Source organism: Dermacentor albipictus, unplaced genomic scaffold (assembly GCF_038994185.2).
Source record: "Dermacentor albipictus isolate Rhodes 1998 colony unplaced genomic scaffold, USDA_Dalb.pri_finalv2 scaffold_23, whole genome shotgun sequence".
Lineage (NCBI taxonomy): Eukaryota > Metazoa > Arthropoda > Arachnida > Ixodida > Ixodidae > Dermacentor > Dermacentor albipictus.
Window position 1 is genome coordinate 427,734 of NW_027225577.1, and position 22,409 is coordinate 450,142.

The 22,409-nt window shown below is 44.7% G+C and overlaps 1 protein-coding gene across 2 annotated transcripts in view; it reads right to left on the bottom strand.

The window, feature by feature from the left end:
• The window catches only part of LOC135898911 (sodium- and chloride-dependent glycine transporter 1-like), a 968,957-nt gene that overhangs the window by 175,696 nt on the left and 770,852 nt on the right, over positions 1 to 22,409 (bottom strand). The window contains exon 1 of one of the 2 annotated variants that reach the window (XM_065428134.2): positions 9,112 to 9,842. The exons of the other annotated variant lie outside the window; for it this stretch is intronic. Within the exon in view, the coding sequence (XP_065284206.1) occupies positions 9,112 to 9,156 (45 nt within the window). The 5' untranslated portion in view covers positions 9,157 to 9,842. Of the gene's footprint in view, positions 1 to 9,111; positions 9,843 to 22,409 lie in introns of those variants that run through there. 2 annotated transcript variants of the gene reach the window in all.

The window sequence follows — 22,409 nt, forward strand, 5'->3', positions numbered from 1 at the left end:
CAATAATAGCTTAAGGTAAGCTAGTGGCGCGGTCCACTAAGTCGAACGAACCGCGACCGGTGCCCCGTTCGAGTGTCGTGCATCGATCTGAACAGGAATAGGGAGCACGGAGTCAACGACACTTTCGATACCGTAATGGACGGAAGACGGCGGGAACGCTCGGAGCTGCTTTACGGCGGAAGTGTTGCTATATGGCAAGTGCGCTCGTTTTAACATGGCGTAACGCCCTGGACTAAACCTCGTTGAAACTATAAGTGCATTGTACTGTCTGAAAACGTCCAGTTTCTCCCACAGGTAATGGTACGTCGTGAAAACAGTGCTGATACAGAACGCTCCTGCCTACAGCTTCCTCTTGTGACGACCGTTCCCTTTCCTTCAGCCATGATTCTCCCAGCGAGCAGTGATATGAGGGTCGATGGTAACGAAGTTGGGCATGAAAGACATGTAGAAGGCGTCAAGGGCTAGTGCTCAGCATTGTTCGAAGTAGTGGTGGAGACTTGGTGGAGGTTGACTAGTAGCTTGCGGTAGTCGAATAGCGGTCATGATTCTCTTGTAGTCGAGTCAAAATAACGTTTGCCGGACGCACTTTCTACTGCAGAAGCAGTTGACAGCTCGAAAACAAGTTTGTTTGTTTGTTTGTTTGTTTGTTTGTTTGTTTGTTTGTTTGTTTGTGCGTGGGCATGCGCCCGCTGGTCTTTTCCTTTCCGCTGACGACGACCGTTGTGCCGTCCAGTAATCCTCAGCGTCACCATCGCCATTGCACGAAGAAACGGAAAATTTTGTTTATCACCATCCCTTCAACTCTTAAAAGAGGCAATATTGACTCACACAATGGAGCCAATGAGTGCACGTCGAGAGGTGTGCCCCTGAGACTCGGATCACATGGATGAGGCACCGGCGACATACCACGAGATAACAAACTACCACAAGCAAAAAAAAGCAAATCTACCCACCTCCAAACGCAAGCCTTACGCGAGTGCAAGCCTCGATCTTGCGTCGAATCCAAACTAAGTCGTTCCCCAGCCCACATTGGCTGGTCATAATTATCAACGGGCAGTGGAACCCAATATATCAAAACTGCACTAATCAAACATTGGCTACCCAAAATCACATTCTTTGCGGGTGCGAGGGCTTACCCCCTCCCAGGTCGCTCCTGCCAGCTCCTTCACAACAGACGTGGGAGGAGCTGCTTAGAACGCCGGATCAAAAACTACAAAAAGCCCTCGTTGCCTGGACCGAAAGGGTCGCTACTCGTGAGGGGCCATCCTAGGACTCGGGCCTACCAGATCTTAACTGAGCAGAATCTCAATAAGGTTGTTACCACCACCTGTCCTGCGTAATCAAGTATTATATCACAACATTATATCTGCATCTTACATAATCCCCTCATATGTATCTCTAAAGCACATGGATCTGCGAGTATAGTGGCTCATGCTATTCAATAATTTCGTAATAGAGGTGGAATGCCAGAGTTGTTGGAATATATGACGCAGTACATATGAACGTGGGCAAAGCGTCTAAAACAAGAGGTCTGCTTTCACCACCACTGATATTCAACCGAATGTCACTGCAGCAATACGTACTGACTATACGGACGCAATAACCGCGCTATCGAGCAACACTAGTACCTGGCAATTTTCGCAAGATTTTACGCTCCACATACAGGCTCTGAGAGTGGTGGCAACTGTCAATGTATTGCGCAGGCCCCAACGGGCAACACTATGGAAGAGGCTGACGTTGTTTGCATCGCATATAGAAGTCGTTCTTGAGAAGATGCTGGCGTGTTGGTGAGCAAATATTGTCATCACCATAGCCGGAAAAATAGCGTCGATGGCACAAATTAGGCGCGTGTGAGAATAATGATGTTGAACATCAATAATAGATCAATAATGGTACGTGCCAGTAATGCAAGATGCGCTGAGAATCTGACGGCTGGTGAAAAAAAACGCCGAAATAAGCATCAGCAGTATCATTGCCAACAACGACAGTCAACAACGCCACTGCCAACAGCAGTGAGAACACACAATTTAGTTTACGTAATAACTCACCTGATTATATTGTTTTACTCTCATCCATAGGCGGCACTTCGTCATTTAGTTTGTGCCATCGGTAGTAGCAGAAGTTATTAAAAATTTCACACCGAGCGACACATATGGTGGCGGACTAGCCAGTGAAGCAGCCCATCGCAGACCGAGCAATTATGGCCAAACTCCGCGTGCAGAAACATTCTCTGGAATTTGGGATTCGCCCCGGTGAAACTCACGGTGGCAACTCACGCTTCTGCCGCTTGGACGCAGACTCGAACGACCTAGCTTGACGCTTACGATCGGCCTCCAGTGCACGACCTTCATCGATGGCTTGCGCTCGACGCCGACGATTAGACTCTCGCATCTGCTCTTGCTGACGTTCTTCGGAGGCATAGTCACTGGCCACATTCTCCGCTTTTGCACGGGCACGTTGTCGTTGGTTATAGTCGCGTCTTTGCTGTCGACGCCTCTTCTCGCACTCGGCTTGTTGTTAGGCCATTTGCACAATGCGTGGTCTTCCCAATTTTCCCAACTTTTCCCATTTTCGTTGAACTTATCTACTCCTGCAATGCACACTCCGGTTCTTACACATAAAGGCGGCTGCCGCGGCGCACATCTCCGTGTTCTGACGCGCCGTTGTATTGAGTGCAGACGACAGCAGACGCAGACAGCAGCAATGGCGGCCATCGTGAGTTCACTCCTCCACTATGCAGGTGCGGCGGGTGGTGAAATCACGTGTGCTTTTTGCTTTTGCACCGTACTATCGTTCGTTATATTTTTTGTTCAATTTACAGACGTTGGCCGGATCAGATAACCCCACTACGAGACCACGCAGTGCCTTTATTTTTGATCACTTTACGGACGTTAGCGAGCCCTGACCCTCCCCCCCCCCCCCACCTCCACCCCTCCCTACGAGACCACGCATGCGGCTAAATCGTCATGTCTGTCAGGTAAACAGTTTCGCTGTACGATGAAATTAAAAATTAAATTATGTTTTGGGGATATTACGTGCCATAACCATGATCTGAGTGCAAGACAAGCTTTAGCGGGGGACTAAAGATTAATTTTGACCACCTGGGGTTCTGTACGAGCAGCTATACCTACGTGAACGAGCGTTTTTGCATTTTTGCCCGCGTCAAAATGCCGCCGCAGGGATTCAATCCACGACCCCAAGCTCAACAGTGCAATGCCAATAGTAACTGGCCTACAGCGGCGAGTGACGAAGTTTTTGCCGCCGAGGTGAGGTTAATCCCCATTCAGGGCCTTCAAAACGACACCTTTATGCTGAAAAGCAGGAAGCCTTAAACGCCGCAATTTGTGTATGGATGTGAGCTTACGGACCACACGAGGCGCGTACTGGCCTACAATTACTGCTTTATTATTCAGCTTCAGCTCCCGCTAACATACCACTGGATTCTTGGCCATTGTCCTTATAGGAGGCGATCTCATTATTTGAGGAACGAGCAAGCATACATGAATGCGGTCTGCACTATGAGAGAATACTGCTGTCGCAGTACATGAATTCAGTGCCAAAGATATTGCTATAGTTTGCAGCTTTCTTTATCTTCTCCTGTACCCGCACATAACGCATGAGAGCAGATTGCAGCCGTTTGTGACGGTGGAGATATTACAGACGAAGCTAGATGACCGGTCACCGGCAAACAGCAATTACCTGGTCTTGAGCTGGTAACATTGTGTTTCGAAATATATGTGTGGCATACACCATAATTTTTGTTTTGTTTTCTTATTTTTCTTTTCGCAGCAGTACGAATAACTTGGCAAAGGCACTGCGGCTTTCGATGGGCTTACTTTGGGAGAAGGGTATAGAGCGTGTTCATTCATTGCTACCGAGTGCGCTGTCTTGGTTTACACGTAGCGTGTACTAAGCGATATATTTGTAAACCAGAATGTCCTGCAGACTGATTGAGGGATAACAACTCGGAGGCGCACTGGTATATCCACACACAACGCACGCTCACGGATCCGCAAACACTGGAACGCGTGCTTATGCGGACACGCACGTATACCCACTCACGTGCGCGCGCGCGCGTGCACGCAAATGCAAGAAAACAATGAACCAGACACGCGTACATGTAACCGGAGAATTTTCGACTAATATTGCCAGCGGCGATTCTGGAAGTAAGATCGTACAGCTATGGCACAGAAACGCTGGTTAGTCACGTGGGGACTTTTCTGATCTTCGTGCAGTTGGCTTGAAAAGTTCTTGCGTCTTCGTTTATTGCGCTTTGTCTGCCTGTATCAGTCTCAATTTCCAATCAATGCCATGTACTTCGAAACGCAAAGGACAATAGGGCTCTGCGCAGTTGCCGCATTACTGGGAATTGTTGCATTTATAAAGCAATATTTAGTTAGAGGTGAACAACTTGCAAAAAAAGCGCTTAGAAGACAGAAGGACGAAGTTGAGGCGAATTCGTGCACTAATTACTTTTCCCATGCTGAGTGAACCACAATGCTTGCAGTTCTTATATATCATCAGGGTTCCCTCTAGTATGTTTTTTTTTATTTTGCGGGATACTCCATGCACGTAACACGCGCGCACAAACGCTTCACGAGAGCCGATGGGAATGGGTGGGAGGGGGGGGGGGGAGGCAAGAACTCCGAAAATTGTCCGTGATGTCATGTCTATCGAGCGGGAATAGCGCGCGACGCTCGGTACGCGGGCCCGTCTGGTCGGCGCCCCCACGCTCGAAGGGTTGTTCCTGGTTTCAGCTCTGTCCCTCCACCCTTTCCCTTACTTCGCCGCTGTGGCGGAAGCAAAAATAAGGCGGCTAGACTTACTCTCCCGTTCGTTTGCCGAGCAGCGGGTCGATCGCCCGAGCAAAGACTCACGGCACACGCGCGTACACTGGAGAAGTAAGTGTAGCGACGCAATGATAGCGCTCGCATGCGACGCATTCTCGTGCTCCTCTTGTCCCGGCAGTCAAGATGTGCGCGCCCTTGTCGAAGGCCAGGCAGAGTCAAACAGACACAAATTGGCGCACTTTCTTTTCGATACGGGGCCAAAGAATGCACTTACGCTACGCTGCAACTGTTCGCAAGAACAAGCGCGAGGCAATCGTGCACATGTAGGACAGATTATCAGCGAAGGTGACCGGCGAGTAGCAAAGGCACTTACGAATGAAAAGCTCTGTGAATTTGGCCCCGGAACGCGTATTCTCGACAAAGCTCTCAATTAGAATTGCTCGTAAGAACAAGCGCCAGCCAAAACCTATGCTGGGCATATTATTAGCGAATATAGCTGACCAATGGCAAGCAGCACGCATACGAACGAAAAGCATCGTGAATTTGTCCCTGCGTGAGAAATTCAGAAAGCTTTCCGTTCGAAAGTCAAATCTGCCGTTTGGCCAGCCGTCTTCACTAATAGTGTGTCAAGCATCAGCAGTGGCTGGAATTTGCTCTTAAGAACAATTTCACAACGTTAAGAGCTTTTTGTGAACACATACCCAGAAACCGTATTAACAAAGCACTTCGCAAGCTACAGGAGTTGATCAAATGAGTCGTCAGTCAATCAGAAGACAACGCACAGCATTAGTGAATTTGGTCAGAAATGGCAAATAGTATTTACGACCGCAATTGTTTTGTGAATTCGGATCATGGATCAGCTGCTACAGTTGAACGCTTTTAAATACGGGAACCGGTCAATCGCTTTATACTAGCGATGGCTTCCAGCCAATGAGAAGTACTTTTTACACTGGAACAACCTGGTGATTTCGCCCTCCCGCCTAAACTCTCGAAGCTCTTCATCTGTACAAACTTCTCGGGATTCTGCAGCCGCCTTCAGTAATAAAATTGTCGGTATCCCAATTAGCTGTTGCCTGTATATTCTACGATATGCTTTTACACTTCTGGGCGATTGTCTCATATTTACAAAGCTTTTCTTCGACATTAAGAACAATTAGCTTCGCAAATACGGTACCAAGGGGTGAAATTAATTAACGTTCTCTTAGTAAGAGTAGTTTGTCGAAGGCTAGCTGGCTTCGATATTGTAATGTTGGTTACCACGATTGGCCACCGCCTGTTCTCATCGCGGTTGCGGGTGAACTGTTTTGAGAACAAGGGCTTCGACGTTTAGTGCGTGAGGAACGTTGTTACGTTGTAGCCTAACGCAAAAGAGTGAGTAGGATCAAACACTTATTTACGCCTGGTTACTGCTTGAAGATGTGTCGTTTCATCCCTACGGTATTCCGGCTAATCATCCTGTAGCCGCAAAACGAAGCTTATTTATCTCTTTCAAGCTGTAACAGCGCCACTACCATACATAATGTGATACATAAGAATGTAATATGATTTTAGTTGCCCCTTAAACACGCCGTAGTTTCACGTCTTCCTTGACCCCGTGCATCTACACGATGCAAGGCTTCTATGGTGAGCGTGCAAGGATGATAGTTATGTTACCTAGTCTGTAACTTAGTCTGCATGGTAATATTTTACGTAATGTGTATTTCGTTTCCTGTATTTTAGTTTTCAGCTTACGGAAGCTCGAAGCGAGGGAAGAGTAAAACGTTCCACGCTATCCACAGAGAGTATGTTTCAATAGTGAATGCCTGCAGTGCACTGATGACCAAAAATCATATCGGCTCTTATGTAACGCTCCTGACAGTCGGTTCTCGGCAATAACACCAGTGACCCTGTCATAGAGTTTACTGACAAAATTAGCGAAGCGCGTACTTTGACACTGCTATTGTTCAACCGTCATTCGGAACGGTGGTGAGTAAGTAGATTTGTCTAATCATCGCGCTTGTAGTTTCAATTGTTATTGCAGCGTAATATCGTATTACGCTTTATTTTTCTAAATTTCCAAAGCACACGTGGCTTCGTCTCGGCGCACCTGCGTTAAAGTTGCATATTGCTGCATTGACAACACAATTTTTGTTGTTGAAAGTGATCAGTTTGCAGTCAGCAAGTCGTTTTCAAGCCAGAGGGACGAAGTTTAGGCAAATCCATGTACTTCCCATTACTCCTGCCGATTGAACCGCCATACTTGCAGCTCCCGCATACACTAGCACCAGATTTCCCTCTATTGACCTTCTTTTTCGGGAAGCTCGATTACTTCAACTCTTGCCTTGGAGGTTGCAATGGTGCCAGCGCGATCTCGGAAGCCACCGTTTGAACTACAGCTTCGTTTTACCACTGAAGAACTTGGAGCTAAAATCCAAAGACATTTTTGTCATGTATGCGCTCTCGTTCGCTTGTCGCGTTTACTTTCCAGTGGAAGCCGTTGAAAGTTATTTAAGTTGATGAACCTATGTCGTAATTAACATGTTTACGAGGGGAAAACGTTTCTTCGACAGTTATTAGTTTCATCTCAGGCAGAATGCAATTTTCTTTCTTTGTATATATACAGCGCACAAATTACACGACGCATATCTGCAATATGGTGCATATATTAACTTACCCTGTTCAATGAAAACAGTTGTTTATGCTCTTTGGCATAAGGCTGGCTTCTAAAACATGATTCATTAGGCAGAGTAAAAATAATAATGTACATGCAAGATGTGTTGCATTGGTTATGTGTAATACAGTTTCACAAATCAGATATGTGATTCCACGTCTGGTGCTAATTGGCTGTCACACGTTTTAGCGTCCTACTCAAAAGAAAGAAACACGTAATTTATGACACACAGTGTCGCAGTTGCGAAAGGATAATTCAGGAAGGCAAGCTGTACTTTGGTTAACGCGATAAGACAAAGAATAAGAAAATAAAAACTAGGTAACGAAATAGCACAAGTAACTTAGTTTGCAACTGAACACAATTTGTATTAATTTAATTCTAAAGCACGATTGTGAAGCAAGTGAACAGCCACACTGAGGGATTCAGAGTAACCATACTTATTTGCGACCGGAAAATAAAAATTGTAAGTTTATGCCAGGCGTCAGAGCTTTGTCTCAGACGTCATTGCTTACAAGTCTGTTAAATTCTGAAGTGAGCTAACTGCGTTCCTTTTATAAAAATGCAGCTGAAAACTATTCCCTTGCATTGCGGTCAATACTTATCTCCTCCGCTACTAAAACTGCATGTTTGGAGAAACGATATGGCAATCATATGAACGGAAAGTTATACGCAGTGCGTGCTTGCGTATCTCTCTATGTGTAATATTTGCTCGAATCACGTCACTGCACTACAGTTATCTGGCGAGGTAGACATCAACTGCAAGAAAAACAAAAGCAGTCTATTATAGCGAACGAAACTAATTACATAAATTAATTTCCCAATTACAAGACTTTACAGCACACGTGTATAGGACAAAGTTGAAGAGAATACCTATACGTCACAGACGCGTTGATCAGAGATCCGCTCTAAGCGGTGACGGATGCTCGATGAAGTAAATTGAACAAATAATTTGACCCCACTTGTTTTGGTACAGGGGGTCAATCTGTAATCCAGAAAACCCTATTTTTTTTTAATGACGATTCGCCTCAAGTTCTTAGCGTAAACATGAGCCGCAGTAAGGTAGAGTTAAGGAAGGAAAAAGTGGAGAAGGAAGGCAGGGAGGTTAACCAGTTTAGCTTAACCGGAAGAGAGTTAATTAACGTAGCTAGTTTAGCTAGCGAATCAATCGGTTTTGTTTTTGTTGCACATGACGTCCACCTGGGCAGTTAATTTCACCGCAGTAACGTAATTCATGTAAATTTTGTAGACTTTCATGTTTTTTTTATTGTTCGAAGAAAAAAGAAATATGGTATACAAAGCGCTCCGAATACAGTGTGAACGAAACTTACGAGATTGAGCGCGTGATTTTGATGGGACAGGTTGGATAAGGGAGGGGGGGACATGGGGTAGGGCGTGTTGTAGGTGCGTAAGAGGAAAAACACTCAGGCATTTTGACCGCGCAGATTCAGTACCTAGGCCGGTAAGTGGCTCACGCGCCGCAACTTATCCGCAGCAGCTATTTGCTTACCAAGTCTCTTGGCCGCCTTCATTTGTGGGACCGATGTAAACGCGAATGCGAACAAACCGTCGCCGCTCCCTGCGCTGCAGGTGTACGACGTTCGGTCGGCTAGCACCGACCACCGCAGCAACGCGTCTGACAAGATAACGGCACGATTGCGAAGTTTCACTCACCACAATGCGGAACTGCACGGCCAGTTCTTTCCCGCTGCGGGTCATCGTGCCGCTGTTGCTGGTAAAATGAAGTGAACGATGACGACAACGACAACAACAAAGGATGGCACCAATTGTCGTCTACACAGGTAAAAAAAAAAGCACGACGCTAGTCCGGCCGGAGTTCGGGCCGGGAGCTAAGCGGCGTCGACGTTACGACCCGGCACTCAGGAAAGGGTTTAAGTATTCAGTAGGGGCCCGAACGGAGCGCGGGGCCGCGTCCTGCACGGCCGACGATTACTGGCTGGCCGAGCAGCGCTTGTCTGGCGGCGGGGCTGGCGGGTGCACACGTGGTCCAGCCGGCACACGCAGCGTCCGACGCCGCCGCTGTCGGCTCCAAGACGACCCTATTGATTTGACACATCGGGCGCGACGACGGGAACCGGAAGCCAAGGGCGTCCTCCCTCTCGCAGATGCACTCGCCCCACGGAGCCCGGGGCCCCATCATCGACTGTTTCTATCTTGGCGGGCGTGTACGCATGCAGGGGAACCCTTTGCGTCCGTCTGGGACACGTCGACAGTGCGTCGGCCCGAGCGTGTTTAGGGTCAGTGGCACAAGGCGTGCGCGACTTCGCTTGTGGGTTGCCTGTATGTCGACGAACGGGTCAGGTTGCGATAGGCAGGGACTGGCACTCTTTCGTCTGCATCCTGGCCGTAAGCTATGCTTGAGTTGTGCTGGCGACTACTGCGAGGAATGTTCCAATTTGACGTCATAGTTTGACTCCGCAATATTTATCCCCCGTTTTTCCTTTCTTTTTTTAGGAACGCATTTGATGTATAACTATGATTATTTACACAGTAGCGCAACATGCGCACGGACGGCGAAAGAAGCAGATGGGACGTAGCGCTAACAACTGAGTTTTTATTGCGCGATAACAAATATATGCATCATCGCACAAAAGGAAGGGAGGAGGAAGGCGTACAATCAAGCCAACCCAGCAAGTTCAACCGTAACCAGCGGCTAACGCGACAAATACAACTTTTCTTTCTCTGATTAGGAGACAGACTCCCAACTAACACATTTCCTGCTCCTAATCCCCGCGGCTTCTACTGTTTTTCTGGTGAGCTGATCAGGGTTTCTGGCTATCGAATGAGCGCGCTTAAACAGCGGCTTGCATCCGCAGCGTGCACAATGCGCGACTTGGACACGTGACAAGGCAAGTCTCCCATCGTTATATATGTGCTTGCGCAATCGCTCGTTGGTGCATCTGCCTGTTTGTCCCACATACTCTTTGCCACACGTCAACGTAATGCAGATCGTGACAATTCTGTCTAGGTGGGGCAGCACGATTAATTTGCGTCAACTGGTCAAGGGCATTGCGATTGTCATTCTTACTTTTCTTTAGAATGCTTCCTGCCACAGAGGAAAATGCACGCAACGGGTAACCGCCGTCTAACAGATGTGAAATTTGGTACTAAAAACTGCTGCACGACTTCAAAAGGGCGTTTTTGAAGCACAAAGTGACGGTGCTTCGCTTGACCAGCTTTAAATGAGCTGATTAGTACGCAAGGATGGGTTTCCTGCCTCTCGGCTTGTAATACCAACACACTACTATGGAAAATAACATATGAGGGAGGAGGAGGGTCAGAAACCTGACAGTACCGTTAACTGGTGCTTCAGCTGTTACAACAAGAGGCCTGAGGCATTCATTGCAAACCGGGCAAACAGCGGACGTCGCGGCAGCGGGCAAACCATTGTCAGTCTAATAAAACAAAATAGTCATCAACATACCGAAATATTCTTGTTACTCTTAGTCCCTGCAATCGTGAGCACACTTTCCTGTCTTAATGAGCCAGAAACATTTCATTCAAACAAGGAATGATGCAAGAACTTATGCACACGCCTGTCTTTTGTGGTACAAAGTTTGTGTCACACCAAATAGCGCATGTCGAGGTGAGATAGAAGTTGAAAAACTTTAGGAATTTCCCGAAGGCAAGACCTGTTTCCTTCTGGAACTTGACTATCCCATGAGTGTTCATAGCCTTTTCCACACACAGGAGATCAGTTCGTGGCACGGAATACGATATAGTAAGTGCTTTATGTAAGGAAGTGAAGCTGCGTTTGACTTAGCATTGTCGTTCAAAAATTGTGATTTCATTTGAACTGGTTATCAGAAACAGGTCATCACATGCTAGCACTTTCAGTTTGGCCGGTAAGAAGCATGCTACCAATTTTCGCCAGCAATCCCTTCGAGTAACAATAACCCGGAATGGGTAGTCATCCTTATGAGCTTTGGCGGTAAGTATGTGAAATGCGGGTGATGTGAATTAAGAATAAAGTTTTGCATCACGCTGGAAACACTCCGGTGGCTGTCCCGCAACGTGGGAGCTCCAAAGGAAAGGACGATAGGAACATTATTTTTTTCAGCCGAGCTTGTTTATAGTGATCACTAGAAACCTTCATGAGAAAAATTGCCGGCAAGTAAGCTGAAAGTGGTAACTTGTTTCCAGTTCAATATAACATTGAAAGTGCGTTGAAAGTGCACATATTGCGATACGCAGCAACGCATCTGACATATGTTATCAGGACATTACTGAACAAACGCTGCAAGCATTTCAGGCAGAATTAAGTGAGGTAAGCTGGGATAATATCCTTCAGGAAAATAATGCGGAAGTTGCTTACACTAAGTTTATCACAATGTTTGTTGATGTCTATTCAAAACACTTCGTCCGCAAAAGAAGTAAACATAAAAATTTCAGAAAGCCTTGGCTAACAAAATACCTGTTTAAGAAAATAAAGAAGCGTGACCAGCTTTATGGTAAATTTGTAAAATACCGTGACCCTGCTGACTTGAAGGCTTTTAAAGAGTATAGAAATAAACTAACCAAAGAGTTACGAAAAGCAAAAGATGCATATCATTTCCAGATGTTTTCTTCTTGCTCTCAGAGCCATAAACTTTGGAATAACCTGAATTTTGTATTGGGGTGACAAAGAAGGAGCGAGTCTATAGAACAAATTGCTTACAAAGGACAGAAGTTATCACAACAGGAAATGGTCGAACAGTTTAATAAACATTTTGTGTATCGCGATACCAATGTTACTTCTGCAAAACTTCCTGACCTTACTTTCCCTCCAAATCAAAACACGCTCTTTTTCCAGCCTACAGATGTTCATGAAGTGCATACAGTATTCTCTAGTTTTAAAAACTCGTCATGCATTGATCCTGATGGGATACAAATAACACCCGTAAAATTTGTGCTACATAAAATCGCTGGGCTACTTGCACACATATACAACTTATGCATCTCAACTGGTGTTTTTCCTGCAAAGATGAAGAGTGCGAGAGTAACAGTACTCCATAAGAAAGGCAACAAGCTAGATATTAATAATTACCGGCCCATATCTGTTCTCCCTATCTTTTCCAAAGCTTTAGAGAAAATAATATTTGTACGTTTAAACTCATTCTGTAATAAGCACAACTTAATTAGCGAATCTCAGTATGGGTTTCAAAAAGACAAGTCTACAGAGTTAGCCCTACTGCATCATAAAGAATATATCCTTACCAATTTCGAAAACAAGCTCATAACTCTCGGTTTATTTGTAGATTTTAGTAAAGCGTTCGATTATATTAGCCACAATATTCTTTTTCATAAGCTCAATCATTATGGAGTTAGAGGACTTCCTCTTGAATTTATTAAGTCGTATTTTCAAAGTAGACGCCAATATGTACAGATAAATAATTTCAGGTCCCAAGAGAGCTTTAAACTTTCTGGAGTACCTCAAGGCAGCATTCTAGGTCTTTTGCTTTTTAATCTATATGTTAACGATATCGTAAATATTCATTTCAATGTAAAATTTTTAATTTACGCAGATGACACCAGTATATTTCTAACATCACGTTCTTATACCGAGCTTATCACAACCTCAAATGAAGTGCTTCTTAATCTTAGTACATGGTCTAAGCAAAACTGTTTATGTGTCAACCCAACCAAAACTAAAGCTATTATTTTTCGTCCAAAGGGAAGCACCTCCCCTTTAGTACATGGCATAGCCTATAATAATGCTCCGATTGAATTTGTAGAACGCATCAAAATTCTAGGCGTGTATTTTTCTTCATCGCTGCTATGGAATGACCATATAAACTTTGTAACGCAAAAACTGAGTCAGATAACAGGTATAATAAGCCGTAACCGTTACCTTCTTCCTACATCAGTTAAAGTACTATTGTACAACGCCTTATTCGCCTCTCATCTCAATTATTGTCACCTCGTATGGGGCACTACAACTGATACAAATTTAAACAAATTATTTTTATTACAGAAAAGGATAGTACGCGTCCTAGCAAATTTTCCGTATGATGCACACACCGAGCATTTATTTCACAAGTTTAAAATTATCACAGCTCACGAAATCTATAGGCGTCGACTTTTGCAGAAGTTTTATTACCTGAACAGGAAAAACGATCTATCCCTTGTTAAATTATCATGCTTAGAAGAACGTGACCCCTCACGTTTCACAAGAAACACAGAACCCTGGACTGTGCACCATTTTAGGACTAATTACAGCTCACAAATGCTAAAAAACAACTTACCAAGGCTTTTAAATGCTTACAACAAATCTGGCATTGATATATATACCCTTACCCCGTCAGAATTTTCTCGACTAATTCAGTGTGACTAATATTAATGTTTATATGGCCAGCTATTTCAGAAGTGCAGATTAGATGAGTTTTACAGCTTTTTGTTCACATTTATATTACATATATATGTGTATATATGTTTTTTTTGTCTCTCATATGTGAAACGTTTTGTAGCTTCTTTATGTACAACTACTCACCTTTTATGCATTCTTGCAAAACTGTGTATATTTTTTTTGTTAAAAACACGCGGCAGCTCCGCGCTGCCCATGTCTTGTGGTCATAGGGGGCAGGGTGTTTTTTCAAGCTGCACTTGCAGCTTTTCTTCCCTGTCTCCCCCAATCTATTGGAAATAAAGATATATTCATATATTCATTCACATATACACGAACGAAGATACTGCCAAACCAGACTTGTGCGACTGGAAATTTAGTTCCGGGACGCGGCAGCGTAGCCTAATGAACGTAACCTCTAGTTTACCTGTCGAGCAGAACTTGCGGCTCCAGGGAAATAGTTGGTGGTGGTAGTCAGAGTAAAAAGCAACGCTAGATTTATGAAACTTGTTCAGCATCGTTAATACCTAAAACCTAGGCGGTCGGGGAAAAGAAGATATATCGGGCTACCTAGGGAAACATTTTCCAATGTCTCGACACACTCATTCCAAGCTAAAAGGCTTTGCTCCCTGACCCTCTAATTAAACGAAGAGAGCGCAACTCAGTAGGAGCCAGTATATATAATGCTTGGAAAAGTTTCTGCGCTATGTAAGAGTGAAAACGAAGGCAGTACGCCGGTAATAACAGTTACTGATGAAAGAAACCGGTGCAATTTGCTCAGAAATTCTGCTAAATAGATAGGAGTAAAATAAGGGAGTTTAATGAAAGAGTTTGATCAAAATAAAAAATAATCAAAGTGGCGGTGGTGGACAGATTTGTTTTAAGCGCTAGTTTAGCTACACCTAGCATGTTTCGCCAACATTCGTATGTAACACCTAATGTGTTGAACAATTTTGGTTGCGTCTCTAGAATGAAACCAGAGGGTATCGCGCGCTTTTATATTAGTCATCATCATCATCTCCTTATTTTACGTCCACTGCAAGACGTGCAGGACGAAGGGCGCTCCCTGCGATCTCCAATTACCCGTGTTCTGAGCGAACCGATTCGAAATAGCGCCCGAAAATTTCCTAATTTCATCGCCCCATCTAGTCTTCTGCCATGCACGACTGCGCTTACCTTCTCTTGGCACCCATTCTGTAACCTTAATGGTCCACCGATTATCTAACCTACGCATTACATGACCTGCCCAGGTTCATTTTTTTCTCTTAATATCAATTAGAATATCGACTGTACCTATTTGCTCTCTGATCCAAAGCGCTCTCTTTCTGTCTCTTAACGTTGTGCCGCGCATTCTTCGTACCATCGCTATTTGCGCCGCCCTCAACTTGTTCTCCAGCTTCTTTGTCAATCTCCAAGTTTCTGCCCCATATGTCAGCACCGGTAAAATGCACTGATTTTACTCCTTCCTTTTCAGTGATAATGGTTAGCTTCCAGTCAGGAGCTGACAATATCCGCCGTATGCGCTTCAACCCATTTTTATTCTTCCATGAATTTCCCACTCATGATCAGGGTTCCCTGTGAGTAGGTGTCCTCGGTAAACGTACTCTTTTCTAGACTCTAGAGGCTCACTGGCGATCATGAACTCTTGTTCCATTGCCCGGCTATTCATAATTATCTTTGTCTTCTGCATATTAAACCTCCACCGCGCTCTTACACTCTCTCTGCTAAGGTCCTCGTCCGCAGTGTGGCTGAATAGAACAATGTCATCGGAAAATCGAAGGTTGCTGAGGTATTCGCCATCGATCCTTACTCCCAAACCTTCCCAGTTTAATAGCTTGAATACTTCTTCCAAGCACGCACTGAATAACATAGGAGAGATTGTGTCTACTTTCCAACCCCTTTCTTTATAGGTATCTTCCTGCTTTTCTAGTGCAGAATTAAGGTAACTGGAATCTGTGTAGATATTTTTCAAGACATTTACGTAAGCGGCCTGTACTCCTGAATTACGTAATGCCCCTATGACTGCTGGTATCTCTACTGAATCAAATGCCTTTTCGTAATCTATGAAAGCCATATAGAGAGGCTGATTTCTCGATTACCTGATTAATTGCATGGATGTGATTCATTGTAAAGTATCCCTTCCTGGAGCCAGCCTGTCCCCTTGGTTGACTACAGCCCAGTGTTGCACTTATGCTATTGGAAATTATCTTGGTGAATATTTTATTTAATACTGGGACTATGCTAATGGGCCTATAATATTTCAATTCTTTGACGTCCCCATTTCTGTGGATTAGTATAATGTTTGCATTCTTCCAGTTATCTGGGACCCTTTGAGCTGATAGACACTTCGTATAGATAGCCGAAAGTTTTTCAAGCATTATCTCAACTCCATCTTTGATTAAATCGCTGTTATTCAATCTTCACCTACCGATTTCCCCCGTTTCATGTCTTGCCAAGCCCTTTCAGTCTCATCGCTAGTTATAGAAGGAGTCTCTTCGACCTGTTTATTACATCTTCGAATGGAGGTATCGTGGCTGCTCTGGGTACTGTACAGGTCAGTATATAATTTATCCGCTGCATTTACTATATCTTCGAGATTGCTGATGATATTACCCAGCTTATCTTTAAGTGCATACATCTTGGCTTGTCCTATGCAAAATTTCCTTCTCACTGATTCATGCTCCGTCCATTGTTTACGGCTTCCTCAGTGTTTCTCCCGTTAGAATTTCGAATATTCTTTATTTTCTCCTTGTTGATCAGTTTTGACAGTTCCGCGAATTCTATCTTATCTTTTGAGTTGGAGACTTCCATTCGTCGTCGTTTCTTTATTAGGTCTTTCGTCCCTGAGGTGAGCTTGCCTACTAGTTGCCTTGGTGCCTTACCTCCCACTTCAATTGCTGCCACTGAAGCCAGCCTAGTTACGGTTTCATTCATAACCTCTTTGTCATCTTGATCTCTCTGTTCTAAGGCTGCAAATTTGTTAGCAAGTAGTAGCCTGAATGGGTCTGCTTTTACCTTTACCACGTCTAGGTTAACCCGTTTCTTCCTCACCAATTTTACTCTTTCTCTCTTCAAATTGAGGTGAATCCTGGACCTCACAAACCTATGATTACTTCACTTTACCTAGCATTTCAACATCCTTAACTATGCTGGGATCGGCAGGAAGTATGAAATCTATTTCGTGTTTTGTTTCACCATTAGCGATTTTCCAGGTCCTCTTTCTGTTGCTACGCTCCCGGAATTTTCATTATTCATTCATTGTTCGTTCATTATTCGTTCATTATTCCCAGCATAATCCTTTCCGCGAATTCTACTAGCATCTCTCCTCTAGCATTCCTAGAATAGAGGCCGTATATAGTTGCCAAGTGTTTGTTCATCAACCTGCTTTTCCCCACTTTTACATTGAAGTCACCCATTACTACAGTATACTGAGTTTGCACTTTTCTCATCGCTAATTCAACATCTTCACAAACAGATCTACATCATAATCACCATGGATGGATGTGGGAGCGTAGGCTTGTACTATTTTTACTCTATACCTCTTATTAAGTTTGATTATGACTACTTCTACCCTATCATTAATGGTGTATAATTTGTCAATGGGCACCATTGACAAATTATGCACCATTAATGCTTATGCTTATGCTTATGGATTAGGAATTTTACCCCCATATTGCTTCTTATGTGGGAGACCCCCATAGCAGAGGACATGACCGTTAGTCAGCACTGTATAAGCCTCATCAGTTCTTCTAATATCACTAAGGCCAATGATATGCCAAACAATGCCTGATAGTTCCTCCAAGAGTCCTGCTAAGCCAGCCTCACTGGACAGAGTTCAGGTGTTAAAGGTTGTAAGCCTGTGTAGTTATGAGTTCTAGTGGGCCCATTAACGACAGGTCCCTGAGTAAAAAAAGTGGTAGTAGTTGTGCCCTGGGCCTGACATAACATAAACGAAACGAGGGCTCTCTTAGAACTTTTAGTTAACACAGGCTTAAACTGACGACTATGCATTGGCCTTTCAGACACGAACGCGTGCATGATCACGTCTTACTCTCTATCCTCATCATCACTCCTCATACCCTTATTTTTCTCCTCTTTCCATTCCCTCTTAGCAGAGTAGCAAGATAGGGGCCTAACTATTGCCTGAGACCAACCTCTCTGCGTTAACTGTAATATTTGCTTTTCCTTTAGGGAGTACGCAATGTATATGCAAGTATTTTGTTGTGGTTTGAAGGTTTAGGAGCAGAAGAGGATTGCGCTCACTGGCGCTACCTTGTGCGTAATGTGTGCAGAGGAGGTAGAGGCGTGTGCAATGAGTTTGTGCCATCACTGTGGTAGTGCGGATACACCTATCAAAGACGTCTCTCATCCTTAACACAGCTAACAAACGGTAGTCAGACAAATAACAAAGTTTACATTGAACTCAAACAGGGAAAGAATATGTTAATCATACACATTGTGGTAATTAGTTCAAGAGGAGCTTCCTTTGGTGTTTGCGAGATAAATGCTGCTCTTAATTTAAATTATGAGGTTTTACGTGCCAAAACCACGATCTGGTTATGTAGGACGCCGAATTGGGGTACTTCGGACCACCTGGGGTTCTTTAACATGTACCTAAATCTAAAGTACCTGGGTGTTTTCGTATTTTCGTATGACAGGTTCACCGCACTCTTTCGTCCTTGCTTATTGCAGTCACTTGCTCCATGTTGGCACTCTATGGTGTTGCACACGGCGTGCGCCCCTGCACTCGGCAGCCTGACATCGTGTTTACCCTCTTCCACGCTCCTGCCATGCATAAGTTGCCCCCAACTTTTATGAAGCGCACAATACACATGCGTTCCCATATCGTATGCAAAGTACTGATGTAGGCCACACGAATGTAAGTGTGCACAAGATGAAAAGTTTTATGTGCGCTACCACAAAGACAAGTGTCACAAAAGTTCCGTGATGGAAGAAACTAGTCAGCAGTTACTTGCGCTTAATTGAACATCGAAGGAATACTGCGCTCATTATGTGTCTCTCTGCTCGACAGGTGACGTTGATTCACCTAACGTTGACTCCAACGAGCGCGCTGAATCAGCCGTAATTTTTTTGCGGCTCTTTGATCAAGCTTTGCGCCCTCTCTCTGACGCCCCCAAACTCGCCGCTGGCGACAGTGCCCAGGAAAGCATGAACTTCGAGTTTACTGGTGGAGCGCGGCGATTGTGTGTCTTCATTCGTTTTCCGGGGCTATTCGCTGTCTTCTGCGGTAGCAAATTTTCTTTAAAAGCTAAGCCGATCATCGGTTGTCGCAGGATAGCAAGCTGGGAAATTTTCAGGACGGGAAGCTGCCATTGTACGTGGTCTATTATTTGCGTTTACTTGCCAGTTGATCAGCTTGGTGGGGAGTATTGTACTGGGAAAGCCGGACGTCCGGCGCACAAGAATTCTACAAGCTGGAAATGTGTTTGCGATCCTTGCCCGTGTGTTCTCTGTAAGCAGCAACGGATACCCAATGCGTTTCCTTGCAGCTGTATCGAAGTGCTCGTTGCTGTTGGGACAATGTTATCATTTCATTAAGGTTCAGGGGGCACTCTGCGCTTGTTCAAGTAGGTGAATACTAAAGGTATGCTGAGGCATAGATGACATTATTGTTTTCACCTCTTAACATAGAGTTATGTATTTGTATGTTAAGTGCCTTCGCTTTCAAACGTAATGTCGTGCGCTTAAAATATCTGCCAAAAGCAACTATAATTAGGAGGCAGGCGAAAGGCAGGGGCAAGAGCTTGTCACGCTAGCTCTGGAATCCTAAAGAAGGGACTTTATGTTTCAGTCATTAGAATAGTAATTAAAAAAAGCCCAACGATTACGACACTCCCTAATAGAAAACTTTAGCGCAGCTTTATATGTGTCTTCGTTTCGCGATATATTGGGGCAAATAATTTGAGACCGAAATAACCGCACCGACTGGCAGTGGGCCAGTGCCGTCAACACCTTCATTAAGGGAGGGACAGTATGGGAACGCTTGCATGATGAGCGGCATTGGCGCCAGCTGTGGAAGGAGACGTAGACGAACGTGCGAGCAGTGAGGATTCGCGTGGTTTCGCCGACGCTGACGCTAAACTCAGGAACGGGCGCCTAAGAGCTGCGCGCTCAAAAAGCATGTCAACTACATTACACGTGTCGATGAAATATCGTGCTTCGAGTTTTTTTCCACAGTGTTGTGGGGCACTGTGTTATAGTGCCAAGTTAGTCTACTGGCATTATAAGGTAAAAAAAGGTAGAGTGAGTAGCCCACCTTTCCTTAATGGTGTCAACCTTTTGCTTCTATGCCTTTTATATGTACACGTGCGTGAAGAAGTAAGCAAAGCAAGCAATGTGACCCCGTATTTGCTGGCATCTTTTCTAAAACAGGAGCACGATAAACGGTTTTATTGACAGCATCGATTAATCCAACGTTGTCGTGAGAGACGGCAGAACCTATAAGAATGAATCAATATGTCGATTGCGTTTTATTATGGCTTATGAGCTTATGAAAGTAACGACACGTTAGCAGAGAACTCGCGTACTATATTCGCTTCTTACAGTTTCGCAAAATTCAATGTAGGAGTGCACTTTAGGTCCGTCAGTATTCTCTGGAAAGAAAAGCAGCAGTCACGTTAAACTGGTTTAGCTTAATTAGAGTTGACCTTCAGTATGAGCGTTATCCAATAATTGAAGCAACTGAAAAGCAAGCCTTGTATTTTTTGCTGGGCAACTAGTGGAAAAAAAATACGGCTGGGACATGCAGCATTTTTTCTCGAAAAGACAAGTGCTATAGCACTTGTCTGGTGGCAGCATATATACAAAATGCTTTGATTGTACTAAACGAACACGAGAATATTAGAGGAGAACAGTAAGCTTTCTATAAATATAAGATTCTTAGGAGCCGAGTACAATTGTAGTAGGCTCTGAGAGATACCGCTTTAACCTTTGCAGCAGCTCAGTAAGCACCTTGACACATAATGTGGCGATGCAATCTAATGCGTAGATAAGTCTCCTTCTTTATTATTTTTTATTCAAGAAAAGCCTCGACTTAACTCTCCCCCCCCCCTCGCCTCCACACACAGACACGCACACATAGAAAAGAAAAGAAGTCCAAGATTGTCTGATTCCATCATTCGCTTAACTTATCCTTTTTGAACCAGCAAGTTATTATTAGCCCCCAAGTCATCGAAATGCCCGGAGACTCCCACGTATTCTTCAAACCACCCCCTTATTCCGGTAGCCCTGGAACACTCTGACACAGCACAAACGTGGCGGCTTGCTTTTCAGGGGACACGCAACTGCGCGCAAAAAAATATGACAAAAAGAAAACAGAAATGCATGGAAAAGGCTGTTTCTCTTTGTTTTTTTTTTACTTTTTCTTTCACTCATGTTGAGTTGCTCTAATTTCAAGAAAACATCCTACGGAGTGCCAGCGCTGCCTTAATAACTCTCCAAAGCTGGCGGGCAATACTAAAAGGCTGTCCTGCAAATATCTGAAATATGCAGCTTGCACAAAGCAGCGGGCGCACGCTGTTCACAGCGTCATTTATTGGCGCTCAGAATATGCATTACACAACATGGTTGCAAGCCCCTTTGTGTGGTATTTTGCGAGGCGGATTTATGTGCTTGTTCACACACAAAAAAAAAAGCTTTCTTTGCTTACCTTCCCCGGGATTTGGCATGTCGTCGTCGCCGCTTGCGTAGTGGCACTGGATTATAAGTCACGAGTGGTGTTCCAATAATTAAGAGTGACCCTAAGTGACATTTAACGACGCCTAATTTGTGAAGTGCGATCGATTACGCCTTCGTAAGGAGCGTAGGCGTGTTAAAGGTCAAGCGTTACGCTTCGTACTCCACAGTGCAGACACCCACACTTGCCGGTACCGCGAGACCAACAGCGTCTCGATATTTGATATCGAAGATGTTGAGAAATTTCGCGTCTGGCGTCGGTCGGTCGGTCGGTTGGTCGGTCGGTCGGTGGACCCGCAGCGGGCGTCCGTCCGTCCGTCCGTCCGTCCGTCCGTTGACCTGTGATACTGTGCATTCCATGGTCAAATGGTTAGAGCTTCGGGCTGCCGTGCTGACGGAAGAGGGTTCAAAACGAACCATTGGACCAACTTGGGTCACTGCGTACATGCCACTGGCTATGTGCCGCTCCTCAATGAAACCTTCCGATGCCAACATGTGTCAGTGGGTACGTGCTGCATTTCAGCGCACCCTTTCGACGCCAGCTTGGCTCACTGGGTATGTGGCACTTGGTTGTGCCATTCTTCATCGAGAAAAAAAAAGCTCAATTGAAATTTCTCCTGTGCTGGGCAGGATCAAACGTGCGTCACATATATTCAGACAGACTTGTCTGAATATACATTCAGACACACGCCCCACGCGGTCTACGAAAGATGGCGCAGCGTGCCCAGAGGGATGCGCGAGATAGGATTCTGGCTGCATAAACGCCTCATATACATGATGCGTTTCGGTGGCAGCAATAGGGTGTGTGTCTACATTACTTTAATGCTTATCGCTTATCGTGAGATAGGTTCTGCCGATTTTGTTTACGCGTTTGCTTTGCAAATGAGCGAATGTCGAGCACAGCCCATGCAATGCGAAGCGAACGCCAGTGAAG